Raw genomic sequence first — 22,695 nt, forward strand, 5'->3', positions numbered from 1 at the left:
AGGCGGATTTCTGAGTTCGAGGCCAGCCTGGTCTACAAAATGAGTTCCAGGACAGCCAGGGCTACACAGAGAAACCCTGTCTCAAAAAAAAAAAAAAAGGTATGTGTCATCATCATACAACACGTTTTAAACAATGTCACTAATACAATTTGTTAAGAGTTGAAAATTCAAAAAAGAACTGGACTGCTTCCTGACGGACACTGCCCACCACAGGCTCGTCCTGACACAGAGGGATACTGCCCACCCCCACAGCCTCGGCTACGGCCGGCAACCAAATGGAGAGCTAAGTCTAGTACACTCCTGATATTACTTTTCTTTAGTCCATATTGTGTGGAACTTCCTATCCTCACACTGAAAATCACCGTCATTTGACTTATTTCCTGGCATTACTGCTGCATGCCTCTGGTGGTTTGAATGAGAATGGCCCCATGTTCTCATATTTGAAAGCCTGGTCATCTGAGAATGGAACTGCTTGAGAAGGATCAGGAGGCGTGGCCTTGTTGGAGTGGGTGTGTCACTGGGAAGCTCAGAAGCTCACACCAGGCCCAGCGTCTCTCTTTCTGCCTGTTGCCTGTGGATCAGGATGTAATGCCCTTGGCTGCTGCTCTAGCATCGCTCTTTGCTCTCCACCATGATGACAATGGCTTAAAACTCTGAAATTGTAGTCTTTAAAGTAAATTGTAGTCAATTAAAGTCTTTGCTTTAAATTCAATTTAAATTCTTTGCCTTGGTCATGGTCCCTTCACAGTAGTATAATAGTAACTAAAACAATGCCATTTATCATAATGTCTTCTAAACCGTTCTGCAAAGAAACAAAAAATGCAGGCACTACAGAGGCATATATATTTAAATAAAAATAAAGGGTGAATAAATATACATGAGAAAGTTAGGAAGTATTATCTGGGATAAGTTGTATATAATATACCTTTGGCTGTTTCTTCTTTTTCTTACAATGCTTTGAATTCGAAACTGTGGACATTAAAATTTTGCTGATTTCAAATCCAGTTTGAAGCTACAAAATTAAAGAGACAATTGGCAAGCCTGGCCTGTAGCAGACTTCTTTACATAAAATGAAAGATGAGCTCTCAGCTTTTAAGGATCAGGTACTTTCTGTGCAAAGCATTCCTCGGATGGGGCCAAAGCAGGATTGCATGAGCCCAGGAGTTCAGACCTGAGTTCCAGGACAGCCAGGACTACACAGAGAAACCCTGTCTCAAAAAAAAAGAAAGAAAAAGAAAAAAGAAAAGAGAAGAGAAGAGAAGAGATGGGAAAGAAAACAAAACTAAACAAAAAACCCTTTAATAACAATAAAGCAATAAAGCTCAAAACTCAGAAATCGTTTCAGGAAGAATACCCCAATTTTTCAGCTTGGTCATGTGTGTATCTCAAACTGAAACTAAAGTATGCTGGGCGTCAGTGCTCTCACCTGAGAGGATGCCTATGTGCAAGGTCCTCTGGCAAGGTAGTGACGTCTATGGGGGCACTGGCTAAGCCAGAGTTTTGTTACCAGGGCAAAAACAGAGACAGTAGTAACAATGCAGAGCAGTAAAACTGCGTGTAGACTTGGGTTTAGATCATGCAGGCTCTGTAGGGATAAAGGATGCTGCTGACCTCACAGGCTCTGTCTTGAAACAGCCTGCGCTGATGCTCCTCCTCCTTTAGTTTTTCTTCTAGACATTTAATCTTATCCTGCAAGAGAAGGAATGTTATGAAAACCAGAGCCAAATATCCTTCATTCCCTTTCCGATAGGGTCCTAGGGGTCTAGACCTTTAAGAGCTAGCAAGTTAGAGCAGACAGTAAGAAAAGGAATGGCAAAAGACTCCAAGACATCTCTCAGCTTTCTACCTATGCTTCTTCCCTTGCTACTATACATGAGAGCAAAGTGAAAACAAAGAAGCCCACAGCTTTAGCCACGGCCACCACCAGATCCACAGGGAATAAACCCACAGCTTTATTCCCAGCCACCACCAGATCCACAGTGATGACATTGTGTCTCAACGTCCACTTAAAACCAAACAGTAGCAATGTTGGCCATGTGACAGAGGGTCAATGTTGGCCATGTGCATGTGATGGGGGTCAATGTCGGCCACGTGTGTGTGGTGGGGGACAATGTCGGCCATGTGCGTGTGATGGGGGACAATGTTGGCCATGTGTGTGTGGTGGGGGACAATGTCGGCCACGTGTGTGTGGTGGGGGCCAGTGTTGGCCATGTGCATGTGATGGGGGTGGAACAGGAAGAGACCTCAGAAATGGAAGGCATAGCCCTGGTTGCTTATGAACTTAGTGCTACACTCTGTCAAACAAGGATTATAATAAACATGAGGGCCTAGAATGGTGGTCCAGTGGGTAAAGTATCTGTCATGCAAATCTGATCACTTGAGTTTGGTCCCTGGGGCCACATAAAACTAGAAGAAGAGAAGCAATTTCATCAAGGTGTCCTCTAACCTCAACACATACGCTTCGGCATACATGCCTCCCACCCTATCATTCACACACACAGTAACATTTAAAATATTTTAAAGAGTAATAAACATGAAAAGGTAAAATGGCAAGGCAATGAAACAATGTGAAAAGGATGATGCACATACGTGCATACTCTATACCTCACACATGCACACTCTATACTATATACACATGCACTGTATACCTTACATACACTCTATACCTCACGCACACACTCCATACTCTCTTTATATATATGTACATATATATATATGCTCTGTATATTTTATGCACACTCTATACCCTCGCACACTCCATACTATAACACATGCACTGTATCCCTTACACACACACACACTCTATACCTTACACCTACATATTATGTTTGTGTGGTTCAGAATAGGAACCATAACAAAAGTGTCAAAGGGAGTTCTGGGTACTGGAGCACTTAAGAGGGCTACAAAGAGGAAAAGAGGTTCTGAGACAATGCCGTGAACTAAGAAGGACTTGGGGGAGGAGAAAGGGATGAAGGATAGGTGTGTAACCATATGCAGTAGGGCTACCTTCTCCTATCCTGTCGGTCAGATACCTGCCGAATGGAAATGTTCCACCGTCTCAGAAGCCAAACTCATCCTTTGACATCAGAAGGCAAGCTCGCTCTTGCCGTGGCAGGATTTACCTGGATTACTGAAGTTGGACAAGAGCTGCTCTAATCTTTGACTACTCGTGCACACACAATGCCAGCTTTGCTTCGCTCCTGGCAGTGTCGCTTCAGAGACAAGCAGAGACTTACCTCCGCAGTCTGCTGAGTCGCAGTCAGTCTCAGACACTCTTTCTCTAGGACATGGAGCTTTTCAAGTTTAGCGTGCAGCTTCATCTGATCTTGTTCTTTTTCCCTTTGAAGCTGGGCCTGAAGAAGATAAAAGCAAATTCTAAACTTGGCAAGTGATGTCAATGGATAAGAATAACATAATTTCTGAGAAATCAAAATATAATATAAATCAATTGCTAGATGCATGTACACACATACATGCACATATAATACATACTTATAAGCAGAAAACAAGAAAATCAAATCCTTTTAAGGAGCCACTGTAAGAGGTGATAGGCATGTTGCTGACTTAGCACTGGCAGAATAAACCCCTCTTTGCATCTTTCTACAACAGTGGTATTAGGGAAAGTATTCCAGCCAAACTTAGAGTACAGAGACAAGGTGTGTGATTCACAGGTGACCAAGCTGCTCACTGCCCCAGGCTCCCTGACTCAACAGAAAAGAGCAGCCAGGAAACAAAACATGAAGAAAGTCACCTGTGTACACACATGCACACTATTTTACAGGACTGTTTATTACCACATCATGAGGACAGCTGACGAGGGGCAAGGGAGACCCGTATGTGCTTTCCTATGAACATAAAATGGCTCTATATGGGCAAGTCACTCAGTAAGACAAACTGAAAAGCAAGCAGTAAAAGAGTGGCCTTGGAGACCACTGCCCAGTCCTGGTGTCTCAGAGAAGAGACTGGAGTAAGGGAGAATGCCCGCTTAAACAATCAAGGCTAAAAACGTTCCAAATGTAATGGAAAGTAGACAGATTAACACAGTCCAGGAATGGAGCATGGGAGGAGAATTCTGAGTGTTTGTGAGAAAACTCAAAGAAAACAAGACGAGTCTTGTGACCTCAGTCTCTTCGAAATATGGAATTGTTCTTGGATTGTTTTCATGCTCCTGCCAGGTGCAGCAGATAGGAGTGTCGACTCAATATTGCTTGCTGCTGTTCAACTGAATGTTTAAACTATACTTCATATGCCTCTATGGAGATAGGTTTTTGCCACACATGGCTTGTCCTTGGGACTATATACACAGCCTGCACTCATGAGAACTTTACTCAAGTGACCTTTCTTAACCCTCGGAGTATAAATCATCTGCTGCTCTGAATAGAGTTGGCTCTTGCATGAGACTGTAGTTGGCTTCACTTAGTGCAGTTTTAAAGCTGCTGCAACCCTTTATGTTCTGGTAACCCCCAACCACAAAACTTTGTTGCTACTTCCTAACTGTAATTTTCTACTTTCACAAATCATAATGTAGATTTGACTCTAGTAATCATAGACCATGGGTTGAGAACCACTGAATTGGCTCTATTCTCCCAGGTCCCACCCATAGACTGGTAAACAGTATATAAAGTATCAAACTGCCAAAAATCAGTAATAAAGAGGCAATCTTACCAGCATCCTGAGAAACAAAACATACACACGAGGAGGAATGGAGGCAAGCATGGTCATGGATACATGAAAGCTAAAGACAACTAGATCAGACCAAAGCTTTAACATGCTGAAAATTTAAAGTTGGGCCTCGTGGTACACTCCTGTGATCACAGGACACAGAGGTTGAGGCAGGATCATTATGAACCAGAGGCCAACCTAGGCAATATAGCAAGGTTAAGCCTAGTCCACACTTTAGAGACTATCTCAAAACAAACAAAAGTAAACAACTCTTCCCAAACAAAATAATAATAATAATAATAATGATAATGAATACACAGGACAAGAGAGATAGCTCAGAGATAAAGGTGCTTGCTGTTCAAGCCTGATGACCTGAGTTCAATCCTGGAACCATAAAAGAAGCCAAGTAGGGTGGTGTGCGACTATTAGCAGAAGCAAGAGACTGTGTGGACACTCATGGGCTAGCCAGCCTGGAATCTGCAGTTCAGCTGCAGACACAATGAGGCAGACCCGGCCTCAAAGCAAAAGGAGGAGAAAACACACTTCTGAAATGTGTGCCATCACATGTTCCATTGTCTCTCACACACACACACACACACACATACACGCGTGCGCGAGCACATGTGCACCTATACATATATACATACATACATACAAAACTGACAAAATCTAAAAGCCACAAGCTAGAATTCCATATCTAGCAAAAACATCACTCACAAATATTTATGAAATAAAGGGTTCTCGGGTACATAAATGCTATGAGATCTTTTGGCATTGTGATATTTTTCTTCAGACTGAAAGAAACTCTATGCAAAGAAGTGAAAGCACTGGAGATGAGCAAATGTAAATAAGTATATTATTTCCTTTCTTTCTAAGTTTCCTTAAAGGATAACCAACAATGTAAAAGAACCAATAATGAATTATGGGTTGGTTTTATAACATGAAAAAATAAAAGGAAAGCTATAGCACAAACTGGAGGCGTACAGTAGGAAGCTGTAGGACAAACTGGAGGTGCACAGTAGGAAGGGACTTTCATACTTAAATACCGATTCATGGCAGACTGTGACAAATTATACTACCTATGTCTGGAGAAAATAGAGTCAATAATGTTTAAAATGGTATCACTAGAGTTGTACATAGTGATTCATGCCAGAAACACAAGTCAGTTGGGAGCCGGAGCAGGGAAGGACTGTGGGTTCAAACCCACCAGGCACTAGATTCTGACTGTGTCCCAAAATAAATAAACAAATAAAAGTGAGTGAGAAGCAGGAGTAACTCACCAGTAAAGCACTTGCCCGGCATGTGCGATGCCCAGGACTCGATTCTGAGGACCACACACACAAGCATAGATGCACATGAAGAAGATGCTAGTAAGAGCTGAAAGTATTTTATTGTTGTTGTTGTTTTTTTTTTTTTTTTTTTTTGAGACAGGGTTTCTCTGTGTGGCCCTGGCTGTCCTGGAACTCACTTTGTAGACCAGGCTGGCCTTGAACTCAGAAATACGCCTGCCTCTGCCTCCCAAGTGCTGAGATTAAAGGTGTGCGCCACCACGGCCCAGCTTCTGAAAGTATTTTTAAGTGAGTGAAATAAAAATAAACATTACCAAACTCTGTCAGATGCAGTCAAAAAGTAGAGTTTTGATAACATCAGCTACAAAAATATAACAGTTCAAAGAACAAAAGGCAGCCTTTTGGGGTAGGTAGATTAGAACAGCACTGAGTGTCCCGGGACGACTCAGATGACAGAGAAGAGGCCACTCCAAAGAAAGCAAGTCCCAATGGAGGTGACAGGACAGGGGAGGAGTGCAAACAAGGGCCTGGGAGCACATGGACTGCATAGGCTTCTGTCCCAGGAGCACAGGGCTTCAGCAGTGGCTCTCAAGCAGTGGGAGGGAAGACTCTTGAAAGCTACCAATCCATTTGGGGAATCTCTTCTCTTGAATGACAGGTCAGCATCAAGGAAGTCCTCTGTCATTCCCATTTTAGAGGGCTTTGGCAGGTCCCTACCCTGCATGGGAACCAGGCTACTGTTTAAGACTGAGGTGTTGTAGGGACCTGAAAAACAAGAATACCTACAGGGCTGGCAGTAGGGAGGGAGCACCGTGACAGGAGCATGGTGACAGTGAAGTGAGGGGAAGAGCACGGTGAAGGAGGGGTTGGACTTGAGATGTTAGGAGTCCAGGCTGCAGAAAGCTGAGCTCTGGCAGGAAAGGACATGGTGGATGGAGCTCTGCCTTCTGAGGATGGGAGCAGACTCCATTGCCTGGAGACAACTGTGGACAACTGGCAGGCCTGACCTTGAGGTCAGTGGGTACCAGACCTCTGGAGCCACCTATGTACCTTGTGTTAGAGCCAGGTGTGGGCCCTCAGCCCTCCTTCACCGACTCAGACACCAAGGGACTCTTCTACTGCTAAACCCTGACACTAAGGAGTTCAGGCCAGCATGAGTGAGCGAGCTTTGACTCTCAGCAGAGTGCGGCACAGCTGCATGCCCCCCTCACAGCAGTCCCTGTGGAGCAGGGTGAAAGCATGGGGACCAGGCACCCTCAGATCGCAGGGCTCTGCGCCCTTCCGCTCACCTGCTAGTTGAATTTTCACCTAAACCATTGTTAGCTTCCTAGCATACTGCGGGTCATTCCTTCTATTTTCTATCCTGTGTCATTACTCAGGCTGACGTGTGTGTTTATTTCTTGTTTGGTGGTGGTGCTGTCTTTCCCTTAAGGCTGCTCAGTAAGATTCCCAACAAATCAGAAGACATTCCATACCAACAGATATACAAACCACGAGAAGCATAAAAGGGGGAATTCAACACCTCCAAAGATCAACTAATGAGACTAAGTAAATGAAATGCTGAAGCGAGAATCAAGGCCTGCTTGTTAACATGAGAAAATGTGCACTGACTTCCAAGAACACAAAGCAGAAAAGGAAAGAGAGACCATGATCGGAAGTAGGTGATACGGTAGGAAACAAGGAAATCAGGAAAGAAACGGAGATTTGCGGGAGGAAAAGGGAAGAAACAGTAGAAATGCAAAATCCAATTAGCAGAACTAAACACACAGGGAGAGCATCAGACACCACATGACCCAGCAGAATACAGAACACCAGGAGCGGGGGGGGGGGGGGGGGGGGGGGGGTGGGAGGGCAGGCAGAGGAAATACGCAGTCAGCAATAAAGCAAGCACGCAAGCACAGCCACACTGAAGGATGCTGGGGATCTAAGACTCCCTCAGGCAGAAGGCTAATAGTTAATCCTCCTTGCCAGCTTGACTGGACTGAGGGTTGCCATGGAAATGATGTGCCTATGAGGATGATTACAGAGAGGGCTAGAGGAGAGAAGACCCCCTTATTATTCCACTGGGTGAGGGTCCCAAACTGAATCAAAAGGAGACAGAGCAGAGCTTCCTGACTGTGGATACCATGTGACCAAAAGTCTCCCATTCCTGCTGCTAAAGAAAGAAGCCATGGCACCCCTGAAGTGTCTGACAAGGCCAACTCGAGTCTTCAAAGACTCACCAGGCAAAAGGACAATCATGGACAGGGGCTGCACTTGGTTTTTATTCTAATTCAGGAGGCGACTGTGTCTTTTCGCCATGGGCTGGGGGTCTGTTACAACTGTCTAGTCTGAGCAAAACCAGTGCCCAGGAAGTGAAGGAGGGAGGGGTGAGGGACTCTAATCCAAGAGTGTAGCAGGGCTGTGGAAACAGAGGTTTTACTGGGCATGTGCATGGTGGAGTAATTAAAACATTCATACAAAAGTTTTGTAAGGTGGAAGAGGCAAAAATAGTTGACTCTTGTTTTCCTATCATAATTGATGGGAAAAACTCATATTCAGTGTTTCTTATCCTACCATGATGGTCTGCACACTCAAGTGTGCAACAGGTGCCTTTGTGGGTTTTTGTCACAACAAGAAAAGTACCTGAGGCGGGCAGTCTGTCCTGGGAAGTGGGGTGCTACAGTGACTTGACTCACCTGACTACATAGATTCTTAGTGTCTGGAACTAGTTTATGGGAAGAACGTGAAAGAGTTTGGAGCTGTGAATCCTACAATCAGAGCTTAGTGGCCATTTTGGGGAGGTTCAGAAGGCAAGAAAGGGAGAAAACAGATAAATACAGTGGTGTCCCAGTTCGTGGAATTCCAAAGAGGAACAGGACTAGATAACAGGAAGTGAGTTAGAGATGGTCGCATGACAGTCTGGTGATGACGCTGGACTCACACTGCACATATCCTGAGGGCTGCCATTAAATTCAATAGTAAAGGCCAGGGCTGAAGATGGCTCAGTACTTAAGAGCTCTGGCTATTCCTGCAGGACTTAGGTTTGATTGCCAGCACCCACATCTGGTGGTTCATAACTTGAATTCCAGGAGAGCAATGCCCTCTTCTGGCCTATTTGGGAACCTACACATGTGCACTCGCACACCTGAGTGCAACCCCCCCCCCCCCACACACACACACTGAATCCTTTAAAAAGTAACATTAATTTGCTGGCGGAGGACCATTTCAAGGGAACACTGCAACTACACTGTGACTACTCACTGTGTCTACAGAGTGAGTTCCAGGACAGCCAGGGCTACACAGAGAAACCCTATCTTAGAAAACCAAAAGAGAGAGAGAGAGAGAGAGAGAGAGAGAGAGAGAGAGAGAGAGTTGTTATTGCCCACTACTTGGAGAGAGAGCACAAAGTTGGCCAGAAAAATATGAAAATGGGTAGTGTAGTCAAGATTCCATGTTGCAGCCACAGTGAATGGGGTGGACAAACATCAGCGCTGGCAAGGGAAGGTGCTATGAGGGTCAGACCAGAGCCATTCGAGGCTCCAACTTGAGAAAACGTAAGTTCATATATTTGATATAGGGAGTTTGAACTGGGGAGTCATTAAAAGGGTTCATTGCTCAAAAAGAACTGTGTTCGCACGCAGAGGTCACTGCGACTGTGCTCCACGAGGTCAGACTTGGGCTGACAGAACTGCACAGTGTCACCCACACAGACTTGGTTTCACATAAATAACAGAGGAGTCAAAGGTCATCAACACATGTTAAGGCCACGGAAACTAGGCAATGAGTGACAGGTTCTAAGTCCCCACAAGGAGGCCCTGAGAGGATACTACAGAAGCAGTCCAGATGAAGCTCACACTGCCCAGGAGATGTCAACACCCCAGGAGCTGGAGCGGCATGTCCTCAGGCTGTTGGAGCTTCCATGGGTTCTACCTCAGTCCCCGCTGCCACGTATGCAGCATGAGGCTTGCGGTTGGCCCGGCTGACTTCCGGCCTTGTTCTGCTCTGCTCTTTCCTTGCCATGACTCCACTCCACTCTTTTATAAGGGAAATGTTTGCTCTGTATCATTGTATGCTGGAAGTATATAACTAACTTCTGGATTTTACAGGCGCTCGGAAGACTGTGTCTTGAGTCTCAGAAGAGGCTTTGGAACAGTGCTTGGACTGTTAACAGATGATAGGAACTTATAGAGATGGACTTAAAGTATTTCCCATCATGAGATGAAGGTGAGACTTGGGTCCAATGCTCTGATTTAAAGCTCATCTGCATGGTTATCAAGTTGATAGATAAGGAATGCAACTGTGGTGGTCAGTCTTCATTGTCAACCTGACTGGACATGGAAACACAGTTATATGAGGATGTTGCCAGAAACATTTAAATCAGGAGGGAAGGCCCATCCTGGATGTAGGTGGTGTCACTGATTGGCTGGGGTCCTAGAGAATAAAAGGGAGAAAGAAACAGAACACTAGTCCCGTTTCTCTGCTTCCTGAAGATGATGATGCAGGGTAAGCAGCTGTCGCACAGTCCCACTGCCGCGCTGCTCCTGCCATGACAGACTCCCACACTGTGAAACTATGAGCCCAAAGAAACCCCTCCTTTGCTTACCTGCTTTGGTCAGGCATACTGTACTAGAAATGGGAAAAGTGTACAGTCAATGAGTCATGACAAAGTGTTCCTCACATCTAGGGAAAGAAATGGACATCCAACGGGAAAAAGGAATTTTTCCCCCTACAAAGGTAGGTAGCCCACCAAGGGCCTACGTTTCTTTCTCATTTCTGCCAGTTAGCCAATCGCATCAGATTGCGAGGTAAGCTCCCAGCCATGGGATGAGATGCCAGCACCACCATGGCAGGGATAAAACTCACGTGTGTTGGCTGGCCAAAGGGGCTACTTGCTAGTCCAGTTCTGGTTCTAGAATGAGAACCTTTTTTGAAAAAGGAATCACATTGCCCGATTCCATGTTCATTTTCACGTGTCCCTCTGTGCAGCACTGACCTTATTTTTTTCCTTAACTTCCAGAAGAGTCTTTCTATGAATATATCACAATTAAAAGATCAGAACTACAGAAGAAATGATATTACAAGCAGCAAGAAAGAACCAGCAACAAAGGCAAACACATCAGAATAATGTCAAACCTCTCAGTCAAAGTCCTAAAGTCAGTAAAGCACGGAGTGATATATTTTTAAGCTCAAAACATGAAAAAGTATATTTGATAGGTACAAACTCAAGTTTGTACTTGAGTTTATGTCCTTTATGTCCACTAAGCCAGCACTGTTAAAGATAGAGAAACCCAGCACACAGGCCAAAAGCAACACGAAGTCAGCCTTTTCTATGTCAGGCGGAATGTGCTGAGAAGGAAACTATGACAACAGTCCATCCATGGGGCTTAGGAGGCAGGCCAGTGGGAGACTCTGTCGTAAGAGCATGGCCTCCACTGCACTGCTCCTGCTTACTGACTGCATGGTGAGTGTTTTCATCTCCTGTATGTCCCCGACAGGACACCACAGGCCCAAAGCAACCACCAATGGAAATGCTTAAGCAGAAATAAACACTAAACACTTTATTCATTCATTCATTCACTCACTCACTCATTCATTCATTTATTTATTTGAGACATGGTTTCTCTATGTAGTTTTGAAACTCGCTCTGTAGACCACGCTAGCCTTGATCTCATACAGATTCCCCTGCCTTTGCCTCCAGAGCATCAGGATTAAAGACCTATGCTGCCACATCTGGCAACCTTTCCACCTTATCTTAGGTACCGCTTGACTCTGAGGTATAGTTTTACTTTTTAATCACTTTTGAAGAGTGCTCAGCTATAGTCTCTTTAACTATTAGATCTACATCATTTTCCTCTCCATTTTTAAAGCTCCAGTTATATATCCATATAGAGCTTTCTTTTTCAGTCTGATCTGCTGCCTTCTCCTATTTTCTGAATTTACCATAATTTTGTCCCTTTATTGGTCTGAGTGGCATGTATTCATCTCTTGAATTCTGTCTACAAACCATCTAGTAGATCTACTAGTTCTAAATTTCATTTTTAGGTTTTTTATTCTTTCTCAAATTGGCTTGATTACATTATGGTTTCTAATACGTGAGAGAAAATGTCTTCTTCCTCCTCTGCCCATCTCTTTTTCTTTGAGGTACAGTCTAATTCCTGGGCAGTGGTGGCACATGCCTTTAATCCCAGCACTTGGGAGGCAGAGGCAGGTGGATTTCTGAGTTCGAGGCCAGCCTGGTCTACAGAGTGAGTTCCAGGACAGCCAGGGCTATACAGAGAAACCCTGTCTTAGAAAAACCAAAAGAGAGAGAGAGAGATAAAGTCTAATTATGTTGTCCTGAGAGGCTCAGGCTTCTCAGCTCAGTGGTCGCCCTGTTTTAGCTGCACCCCCCCAACCCCCATTCCTGACTACTGCGGGCGCAGAGATGTCAAGTTGTCAGAGCCACACCTTACTCACACTAACTTGTAGGCATGCCTATGTGTCCTATAGATGCTGATCCATTCAGGAGTTCCATCTTCTGCCTGGTTGGTTTGGATTGAAAGTTTCTCAGTGTGTTGGAGAAAGGATTGTGAACAATCTGAGGTCCCTAAGAACACTGGGAATCCAGGACCACTGTAATTGGTTTTAGGTTTTGTTTTAGTGTCTAAGACTTTCTAGGCTGCTCCTACCTGGAATAGGGTTTGATCTGGGTTGTTTACTTTCTTACCCAACTTGACAAAGCCTGATACTTCCCAGGCTTTTTGCTCCAAGTTGGCCTTAAGCTGACTTCCTGAACCAGAAGGGCACTTGTCAGAAGGATTGTCTCAACTGCCCTGCAGAGTCACAAACGCCTTCAGAAGGGACACGCCACAGCATCAGGTGGAACTTCTGGGACTTAAATCTGTAGAGTCTGCACTGGTGGCTGTGCACTGTCTATCTGCTTTCCCCTCCCTCCCTCCCCTCTCCACTGCTTTCTCCTCCCTCCCTCTCCTCTCCTCCCTCCCTCCCCTCTCCTCCACCTCCTGCTTCTTTCTTATCTGCTTTGCAGATTATCTGCTAAGTTTTTCTTGTTTTCATTGTAAAAATTTTGGCCTAAACAGCAGAGTCTACCATTGCTGTAGGTGACAATCTCCTAGACATACACTTGTATCTTACTATGGTTGTAACATGACATTTCCCCCATATTATATTCGTCAAAAGCATATTACATTATATTAGCAGTCCTCAGAGAAAAATATGCTTACCTGTTGTTCTAGGATCATAGTCTTTTCTCGTTCTACATTGAGAACCATTCTTTTTGTATATTCCAATTGCTTCTCTAGAAGGATACAACGAGACTGGGCCGAGCTTAATTGTATGCTTATATCTAAGCAAAGACAAAAATAATGAGCTAATTAGTTGATTATTACAGAGATCAGAGAGTCATTATGTAAACTCAACCCAATGCTAAAAGTGACTTTGTGTGTGCATGGTGTGTGTTGTTATACACAGGGTGCAAATGTGTGTGTCTGTGCACCCATGTGTGCACATATACAAGCCAGAGGAAGATGTGAAGTGCCTTCCTCTATTGCTCTCAGCCTTACCCCCTTGAGCCAAGTCTCTTACAGAACAGGAAGATCACTGAATCAGCTGGCCAGCAAACAACTACCATCTGCCTATCTTTGTCATCAACCCTTGAAGCTGGAGGTCTAGGTACTCACAGCCATGCTGAGATTCTTAGGTGGGTGCTAGAGGCTCTAATGCAGGTCCTTGTTCTTGTACAGCCATCACTGTTACTCACTGACTTTAAACACACTTTGGTGAATATCTCATTAATTATATATGACTCCATTGACAACATCTTCCCCTAAAAAGACATAAGGCATACTTCTAAAAGGGGAAAGGGGAGGGAGAGAGAGAGAGAGAGAGAGAGAGAGAGAGAGAGAGAGAGAGAGAGAGAGAGAGAGGAAGAATATGAATGGGGGGGGGTCCGAGAACAACTGATGGGAGTCCATTTTCTCTTTCTACCATTTAGGTCTCAGGAAACTCAGATCATCAGGCTTAGTAACAAGTGCTTTTACCCTGAGACATGTGTGTGTGTGTGTGTGTGTGTGTGAGTGTGTGTGTGTGTGTGTGTGTGTGTGTGTGTGTGTGTGTGAAACAGTGTCTCTTGTTATATATCCCTGGTTAGCCTGGACCTTGCTATGTAGCTAAGCTAGTTAGGAACTCACAGACATCCACCCACCTCTGCCTCCCAAGTACTGGCCTAAAGGCGTGCGCCACCATGCCTGGCTGTCTTTTGTCCTCCTAAGCACTGACTGTTCAGTCCATTCTATACGGGTGAGTAACCAACTGTTAGTCCTTTCACTTTAATCAGTTTGGCTTTTGTTCAGCTGTCTCAGTTTTTGATTCTTATCCTTCATTCTATTTGCTATGCTGTATTTACGTATGTGAATGCTTTAGAAGGAAAACAAAAAGCGTTTTAGGGAAAAATTATACAAAGAACTCACACTCTAAATTTCTTATCTAATGTTCTTTTCATAAGTCCCATAGAGGTTTCTACCCTATGTACTTATCTCCTCTAATTAATTCTGGGCTCCTTAAGTTGAAACAATTATTTTCCACTCATTTTTATGTTGTTTAATTACTACCGTTGCTTTACTGTTAATCAAATATATATGCATTTTAATGATATTTATAGGCTAAGCTGGTGTTTACTATTTATTCTAAAAATATTCTAACTTCCAAATACAGCTTGCCTAAGGACTTCTTTTAATGACTGATTTAAATGATAAATATTTACGAACTCGGGCTGGGATGCAGTTAATAGAGTGCTCCAGTCCCCTGCATTGCACAAACCGCGTGTGGTGGTGACACCTGCAATCGCTACATGCACATGGAGTACATGTCCCGTCAATGTATTTACGAGCTAGGATAATAGATATAATGCAAGTAAGTTCAAAGTTACATTACTTCCCACAGACAGCAAAATGCCTAGGACCAAGGCCTCACGGTGTCTATGACAGAAGAGCAGAGGCAGTTGAGTCAGCTCCGCTGGGCTTACTGTTCAGACTGTAAACTCTGGCGACCCCACATGCCCGAGAACCACGGTCCTTTCACCTTTCTTTTGTTTAATCAGCTCCTGGTGTGCGAGGTTCCTCTCGTTGGTCTCCTCCTCCAGGGCCTTCTTATACTGCGCTGCTTCTCTGGACAGAAGGTTCAGGTTGTCTTCAGCCTGTGTCCTCTCCAGCTCGAGACGACGAATCTTTTCCTGGAGAGTTTTTAATGCTGAAACAAGTGCTAGCGAAAAGAAATGTGCTCGATGTTTTAAGTGAAACTCTTTGAAAACAGCTACCATAGTAACCTGGGTAAGAGTAAACCAGGAGCAGGGCATGTTTGCTTACCAGTAACCAGTAAATATGCTGTATTGCTTAATTATATAGCTAACTATACACATATTCACATAAATATATGCATATGTTATGTATGATAAATGAAATGATAAAATAAATATATTTACATATAATATAAATAATAAAATAAGAATGATGGTACAAAGGTATACATTTCCTACGGTGTACCTTATAAAAACAATAATCTACTACTAGAACACGTGATTTCTAAGACTGAGCCACAAGTAACTTATCAGGATGATTATTATTTCCAGATGCACGGCCTTCAACTAATGAGTATGGTAACTGAGGTCTAAAGTTGTCCTCACTTCCTGCCCTCACGTTCTCACCATTTTTGTTCCTTGTCCCAGCAGTAATACTAAAGATCAGGACCCGTGAGGCGGGACAGCTTTTCCATGGATCAGACAAGTGCTGGGCTAGCACACCTGGGCTAGAAGTCTACAAGGAGCATGTTTGCTACTGTGATTTTTACTTAGCTATATTGGTGTCTTCATGATGCAGATAAATTTAGAGTTAGCAGTTTTTCAAATGTGATTTTACATTTTCTATTCAGTTGTGATTTTAAATGATAAAACTAGATCTGAGTGGAATATAAATTATTTAGTTAGTAGTACATATAGTTAGGACAATGTGTGCTGGGACTTTGTTTGCTCTCTATCTGACACCAGTAGCTGGCCCACTGCTTTGGATTACTTTCTTATGGTTTGTAAACTCAACAGAATTCATTTATTTACTAATGTCATGGAGCTGGCCAGTTTCTGTCAACTTGACATAGTCCGAGTCATCTGGGAAGAGGGAATTTAGAATGAGAAGAAGCCCTCTACCAGGCTGGCCTGTGGTGCATTTTCTGGATTTATAATTGATGTGGGAGGGCCCAGCTCGCTGTGGGCAGCTCTGTTCCTGAACTGGTCATCCTGGTGCTACAAGAAAGCAGGCTGAGCAGGCATGAGGAGTAAGCAAGTGAGCTGCATGCCTCCGGCCCTGAGTCTGCCCGGGCTGCCCTCAGTGGTGAGTGGAAACAAATCCTTTCCTAACCACTTAGTTTTATAATCACAGCAATAGAAGTCCTAAGACAGCAACCATTATTACAGATTTTCTTTTGAAGGGTGATCATCAGATCTTACAAAGTAATTTGTAAAGTATAAAATATCTCTGGAGTCCTATTTTCTAACTCAATTTTGAGGTTGTCTTAGGTTTATGTTTAAAACATTGCAATAGTCATTTTCTATAGTTACTTGGCTATGAAGGCTTTCTAAGGGATTTTCAAGGACAATTTTGAATATGTGTGAATTCTGACTGCTGCCTGATTATGATATGACTCCATTGGCATTCTGATTATCTAGGTCAGAAGGATTCCAACTCTAGATTTCTATTCTCTCTTTTACTGATATATTTATTTACCTTTTTTATTTGTATGTGTACTTCGAGTGTGTGTGGGTGTGCATGTGCCATGGTGCACGCGCTCACACGCACACAGAGGTCTGAGGACAACACACCAGCACCAGTTCCCCACCATGTGGCTGCTTAATGCATCCTTAGCCACTGAGCCATCTCTCTATTGGTAGTCCCTTGGATTTTTATTTTATTTCCAAATTGACAAGAACTTAATAGAAAAAGAACTCGATTTTAAGTCGAGAGCGACCCTGAGAGGTAAGAAGAGCAGAAAGTGCTCCTCAGTGAAAGTGCCATCCTCTGAAGCCACCAAGACCAACATCACAGTCATGTGACTGAGATAAGAAACGGAGACTCATTGCAGCCTGGTCTGCATGCCTCCCCAGGTCAGCTAACTCCAAAGAGTGCAGTGTCATGGGGCACAGAGAGCTCTGGGCACGAAGGATGCGCAAAGCCTGGAGTATGGCGGCCCAGACAGCGGGCTCTCTCGTGTACAGCCTGTGTGGTGGCACCTGCCTGGACAGGGAGGAAGGAGTGTGTCTGAGGCTATAGAGTGAGACCCTGAAGGAAAAGAAGAACCTGGACAAAAACTGTACTTTATCACTTTACCTATAGTAGTAAAACTTTATTCTTTGTTTGTTTGTTTGAGGCAGGATTTCTCTATTTCGCCCTGGCTGCCTCAAACTTGCTGTGTAGACCAGGCTGCCTCAAACTCATAAAGATCTACCTGCCTCTGCGTCTCGAGTGCTGGGGTGAAAGGCATGTGCCACCACCCCCTGGCCTTTAATTTTTACCCCTAAAAGAGTAGTTTTCTGCTTTCAAAGACACTTTTATTATAATTGTATAATATTTATTAGCTTGTTGCACTAATCTGTAGCTTATAGCTGAAGAAACAACTATTTTTAGGACTGGTGAGTGACATATGTAAGCTCCCAGGGAACAGCAGGAGCCTCGTGATTAACAGTTGTGTGACTACTCAATACACAATCACAGCACTTTCTATAAAACTACAGGAAGGGTACTTCCATGCCATGCACCGCTCCTGACTTTCTGTAAAGTTTTATATTAACAACATTACCTTGGTTGTTTGGACTATTAAACATTTTAGGAGGGGTCCCAGGGTGGCAATTCTGAAATGCTTCATTCTGTGTGAACGATGGAAGATACATTCTTTCTGGAGGGTTAAGATAGCTCCCAACCATACTCTGTGATAATTCAGAATCCATTGTCTGTGGGAAACGAGAAAGACAGGGTGTGGTGTTATTGATCCCATCTGAAGGACAGATACATCACACACTCATGGACACAGCACATAGCTGTTAGCAATACACTACCCAGATGTACATTTACAAACTTAACTATTACTACAACGTCAACTGGTTAAACTCAGCAATAATAAAGCAGCTATTTGTTGTGTAAGCAAGTAAGCAAGTGATGAGCAAGTGACATAAATACCCGTTTTCCCAGGGGTTCCTAAGTTACATATACCCTAACCACAAAAATATGAGTCTAGGATTTTAAGTATATACTCAGAGACCATGCAGATTTTCACCAGAGCCATTAACTCTAGTCTCTCATAGTACTACTGGACATGACAGATGGGTTTCCAAGAAAAGTTTACATATGTCAAACTCCTGAATCTAATCCTTGATAAAACACACTTCCACTTAATGAACCTCTATTCTACTCATCTGCTTTGAACCACTTAATGCTAGCTGGTGTTATTAATTCACAGATACACTGGATGAAATTAGGTAATATTTGTTAACAAGTAACACCCACTGGCACAATTCTAAGCCAGAAAGCTTTTTATAAAGGCAACTGAAGAATGCCATTATAAAGATACTATTTTTTTTTTAATTTCTGCATTACATTATTTTCTGTGACTTCAGGTCTTTCCTGGTTAAAGAGGCAAGATCTGGCTTCTCTCCATGATTGTATTCCTAAGAAGGGCAAAGGAGATGCTTCTAGAATTTTCTACTGTAGCTTCTAGAATTTTCTACTGCAGTTATCGCCATGACAACCTCATTTGCCTAAGTGAGGCAGGTTGGCAAACACCCAGGCTCTGCTCTGACTGTAACTGGCTACCACCTACTGAGCATGTCTCCATCCGCTTGGCTATGGCTGTGCAGAGATTGTCTCTCCTGTGTGTGCAGGCTAATTCCCTCAACGCAAGATACCAAGTTAGTCATGGCTGGCTCATCACCCTGGCTCGCTATGAAGTGGAGTCTACTAGAGTCCCCAGAGTATGTAAGTTCTGAAGAGTGATATGTATCTTTAGACAGAAGGAGGCAGGTGAGACTCTCCTCAAAACACTGGAGTCATTCAGTGTAATGCTCCCTTCTAAGTTCCTGGTTTGCCCTCCATTAATGGGCTAGAAAAAAAATTATCTCAGTTTCTACACAATTTGGAAAATGAAGACTCCTCTGACCCAAGTAAAATATATTTCACAAATCAGATTTTGGCACAAAATAAAAGATTAGGAGCGGTGGCACAGTTTTGGAAGGCAGAGACAGGCAGAATTTGAGGCCAGCCTGGCCTACAGAATGAGTTCCAGGACATCTAGGGTTAGACAGAGAAACCCTGTCAAATAAAAAAAAAAAAAGTTCAGGGGAAACCTGAGTTTGATCCCTAGCACCACAGAAACCAGGGCCATGCTATATCTTTGGAATCCCAACACTAGGAAGGGTGATACCGGAGAATAAAGAGTTCAAGGTCGCACTCTGCTACCTGGGGAGTTCAGGGCCAACTTGGGCCATAGGAAATCTTGTCTCCAACAACAAGCAACAAAACACATCGGCATAGGTTTATTGTTATAAAAATCATGATGACTCAGAAGACTGTCAATAGTGAGACTTGCTTGTAATTCATGTCAAGTAGATACAAACAGCAACAAACTATCTGTAGAATGAAGATAACGCTCTGTGAGATGGCTGGGGGCGGGGGGGGGGGCGTGATACTTGCTGTGTAAACCTGAATTTAATCCTTAGGCACATGGAGAGAAAAACCATCCATAAAGGTATCCTCCAGCATCTACACATACTCCCCCCACCCTCTCCCAATAAATAACTTCTTTAAAAGGGGACATGAGAAAAGCCAGGTACTATGGTTTGGATCATAAATTCCCAAAAAGGCCCATAAGCTAAGGGCTGGCTTCCTTTAGGAGGAAGACTCTAGTACAAGGAAGGTACTGTTTTAGGGCCCACTTCCAAGCTGCCTGTCCTCTTTCTGTTTTCAGCTGTTACTAACAGGCCTCCTCTGCAATGTGACTTCTATGCAATGCTATCTTTCAAAAACCCTACAGGGATAGCTAGCCAACCACACAGAAACCGTGAGCCATGATACCCCGTTCCACCAACCCCCCATCCCCAATCCTTAGTCGTCTCACTGCGTAGCAATGACTGGCCTAAAACTGCTATGTAGGTCAGGTTAATTACGGGCAAGCACCATCACGCCCAGCCATCTTTCCTGATAAACTGATGATCTCAGTATTTTGTCAGCACAACACAACAGGCTCTGGTTGACAAGTTCCCACTGCAGTGTGGGTTCTTGCTTACAACCTGCTCCTGAGCTGTAATCAAGCACACATACCTAGCAGCTGCTTGTTTACAGAAACAGCTGAGCAGTCCTAGGAGGAACTCTCTGGTGGAGGACAAACAACTACAAAGTCTCACCTAAAAGCCAAAGCCCTACTTGGTTAGGGAAAGGTGTGGCTCTGAACTGCATACAGTCAGGTCATTCTAACCCTCTCTAGTCCATGGGACCTGAGGAAAGAGGAAGAGTGAGGGAAGAGAAGCAAGGCGAGGGAGGGAGAGTGGGAAGATGCACCTATAAGCGACATATTCACAAGTATCTCTATGAGAAGTTTCTGAAAACAATGGAAAAGCATTTTGTATGGCAAAGGGCCGAGCTACCTAGCGTCACTAAAAGGACCTTAGACACCGGGGAGATGGCCCAGCCATTAAAATACTGTTCCTGAAGAGGTTAAGAGTTCTGTTTCCAGCACCCACAATGGGCACCCCATAAACAACTACCTGTAACTCCTGCTCCAGAGGGATCCAACACCTCTGGCCCCTCACATACCTGCACTCATTTCCATATACCCACACATAAATGTATTTAAATAATATTAAACAAGGGAACAACAACACACAATAGACTCCAGCCGTGAAAGGCACCAAGGGAACCTAGTGAATTTTGTAGATATATGCAAGTAGGGGCAACATGGGTCTCATTTGTATTAAGACTAGGGAAACCATTATGTCTAGAACCATTTGTGACAACTTGTGAGCATATAAGGAAATTATTCAGCACCCCTGGCTTCTATAAAGTTAATGTAGCTTGCTGGGCACGGTGGCTCACACCTGTAATCCTAGCACTTGGGAGGCAGAGGCAGGAGGATCAGCAGCTTAAGGGCATCCTCAACTAGCAAGTTAAGGCTAGAGGTGAATTGGGCATGCACATGCTCTCTCTCTCTCTCTCTCTCTCTCTCTCTCTCTCTCTCTCTCTCTCTGTTTCTCTTTCTCCCCTCCCATTCCCCTGCCCCCCAAACTCTGGTATATGTATTTCTGTCTCTCTACATACACACACTTTGGAAAAGTAAACTTCTAAAATTACAAGTAGCCCAATCCATATGGCGCCACTTGTATTTACATTCTTTTAGAGTTTGTTTTTATGCTATGGACAGGAGAGCTTTTCCTGCATGTATACACGTGGGTATTCATGCAGTGCCATCAGAGGCCAGATGGTGTGCGATCCCCTACAACCAGAATCCAAATGGTGGGTGCTGGGATCTGCACCCAGGTGGTCCACGAGAGCACTAGCAAGCAGGCTTAACCACTGAGCCAAGACTTTAGCCCCTCTGTTTACACCCTTTAGGTACATAAACATGTACAGTAAAACCAAGAAAACCAGAAATATTAAGGCATAATCCAAAGACCTAAAAGAGTCAAAAAATGTTTTTCAATATCTCTTTTATTCATATGTATGTATGTATGTATGTATATGTATCTGTGGGTGCCTTCAGAGACCAGAAGGAGGCATGGCACCTGTAGAGATAGACACACAGATGCTGTGTGCGGCCTGATGTGGGTGCTAGGAACCAAGCTTAGTTCTTCTGTAATAGCAGTGTGACTTTTAAGTCAGGGCGGGCTATGCATCAAGACCCTACCACAAAAAGAAAACAAAAGAGTCATCAACAGATTTCTTCTTAGTATCTTAGAATTTGACTTTATAAGACACAAATTGTGCTTATAGGGCTATAGAGATGGCTCAGCAGTTCAGAGCACTGACTGCTTTTTCAGAGACCTGGGTTCAGGTCCTGGAATCCACGTGACAGGGAACTGTAACCACAGCTCAGGGCTCTGACTCCCTCGTCTGGCCTCTGAGGATACCAGGTACACACATGGTGTACATACACATAAAAGTAAAATTGTATACAATACATAGAGCTAAAGGAGCACTGTAGTACACTGGTACACACCTTTACTGTATTGGTGTTCATGGATTTTAAACTTTACATAAATGGACTGATACATTTTTCACTTAAACAAGTTGGCATTTATGGCATTTGCTTCCATTGTCGCCTTGTCTGCTCTGGGGACTCTATCAGGCTCCTCTCGCTCCAACATAAGGCAAGTACCTGAAGGACAGCTGGGGGGGAAGTACCCTCCAGAACCCGGGGGGACCTGTGAAATCTTTCCTGACACTTCACTCCTCTCCGAAATTCACATTTCCTGCTTGCTTGCTTCCCTCCCTCCCTTCTGTGGTGGCTGGTCCCAAGAATACTCTGAGCACTGCACCTCCATGACGGGGCCGGCTTCCCGTCACTCCAAGCCCAGCCACCGTGCCTTCTCACCATTCCTTGCTGCATCTACATTCCTCCTTCATAAAGTCTGCATCTTAAAGTCCAGATTAGTTAGCATTAGGGCAAATTTTATTAATTTTTGCATCATAATATCTCTCTTACATTCTTTTAAAAGTTAATTGTGCAGGAGCTG

The 22,695-nt window shown here is 43.9% G+C and overlaps 1 protein-coding gene across 8 annotated transcripts in view; it reads right to left on the reverse strand.

The window, feature by feature from the left end:
• Cep57l1 (centrosomal protein 57 like 1) overlaps positions 1-22,695 on the reverse strand; it is a 68,412-nt gene that overhangs the window by 9,421 nt on the left and 36,296 nt on the right. For 5 of the 8 annotated variants that reach the window (XM_021174106.2, XM_021174105.2, XM_021174108.2 and 2 more), the window contains exons 2-7: positions 17,775-17,925; positions 15,012-15,191; positions 13,157-13,278; positions 3,237-3,353; positions 1,612-1,689; positions 926-1,012 (exon numbers count right to left, since the gene is read on the reverse strand). In XM_021174106.2, the coding sequence (XP_021029765.1) occupies positions 926-1,012; positions 1,612-1,689; positions 3,237-3,353; positions 13,157-13,278; positions 15,012-15,191; positions 17,775-17,925 (735 nt within the window). Of the gene's footprint in view, positions 1-925; positions 1,013-1,611; positions 1,690-3,236; positions 3,354-13,156; positions 13,279-13,612; positions 13,719-15,011; positions 15,192-17,774; positions 17,926-18,568; positions 18,620-22,695 lie in introns of those variants that run through there. The other 3 variants (XM_021174109.2, XM_029482850.1, XM_021174111.2) reach the window with 3 other exon arrangements.

Source organism: Mus caroli, chromosome 10 (assembly GCF_900094665.2).
Source record: "Mus caroli chromosome 10, CAROLI_EIJ_v1.1, whole genome shotgun sequence".
NCBI classification, from domain to species: Eukaryota; Metazoa; Chordata; class Mammalia; order Rodentia; family Muridae; genus Mus; species Mus caroli.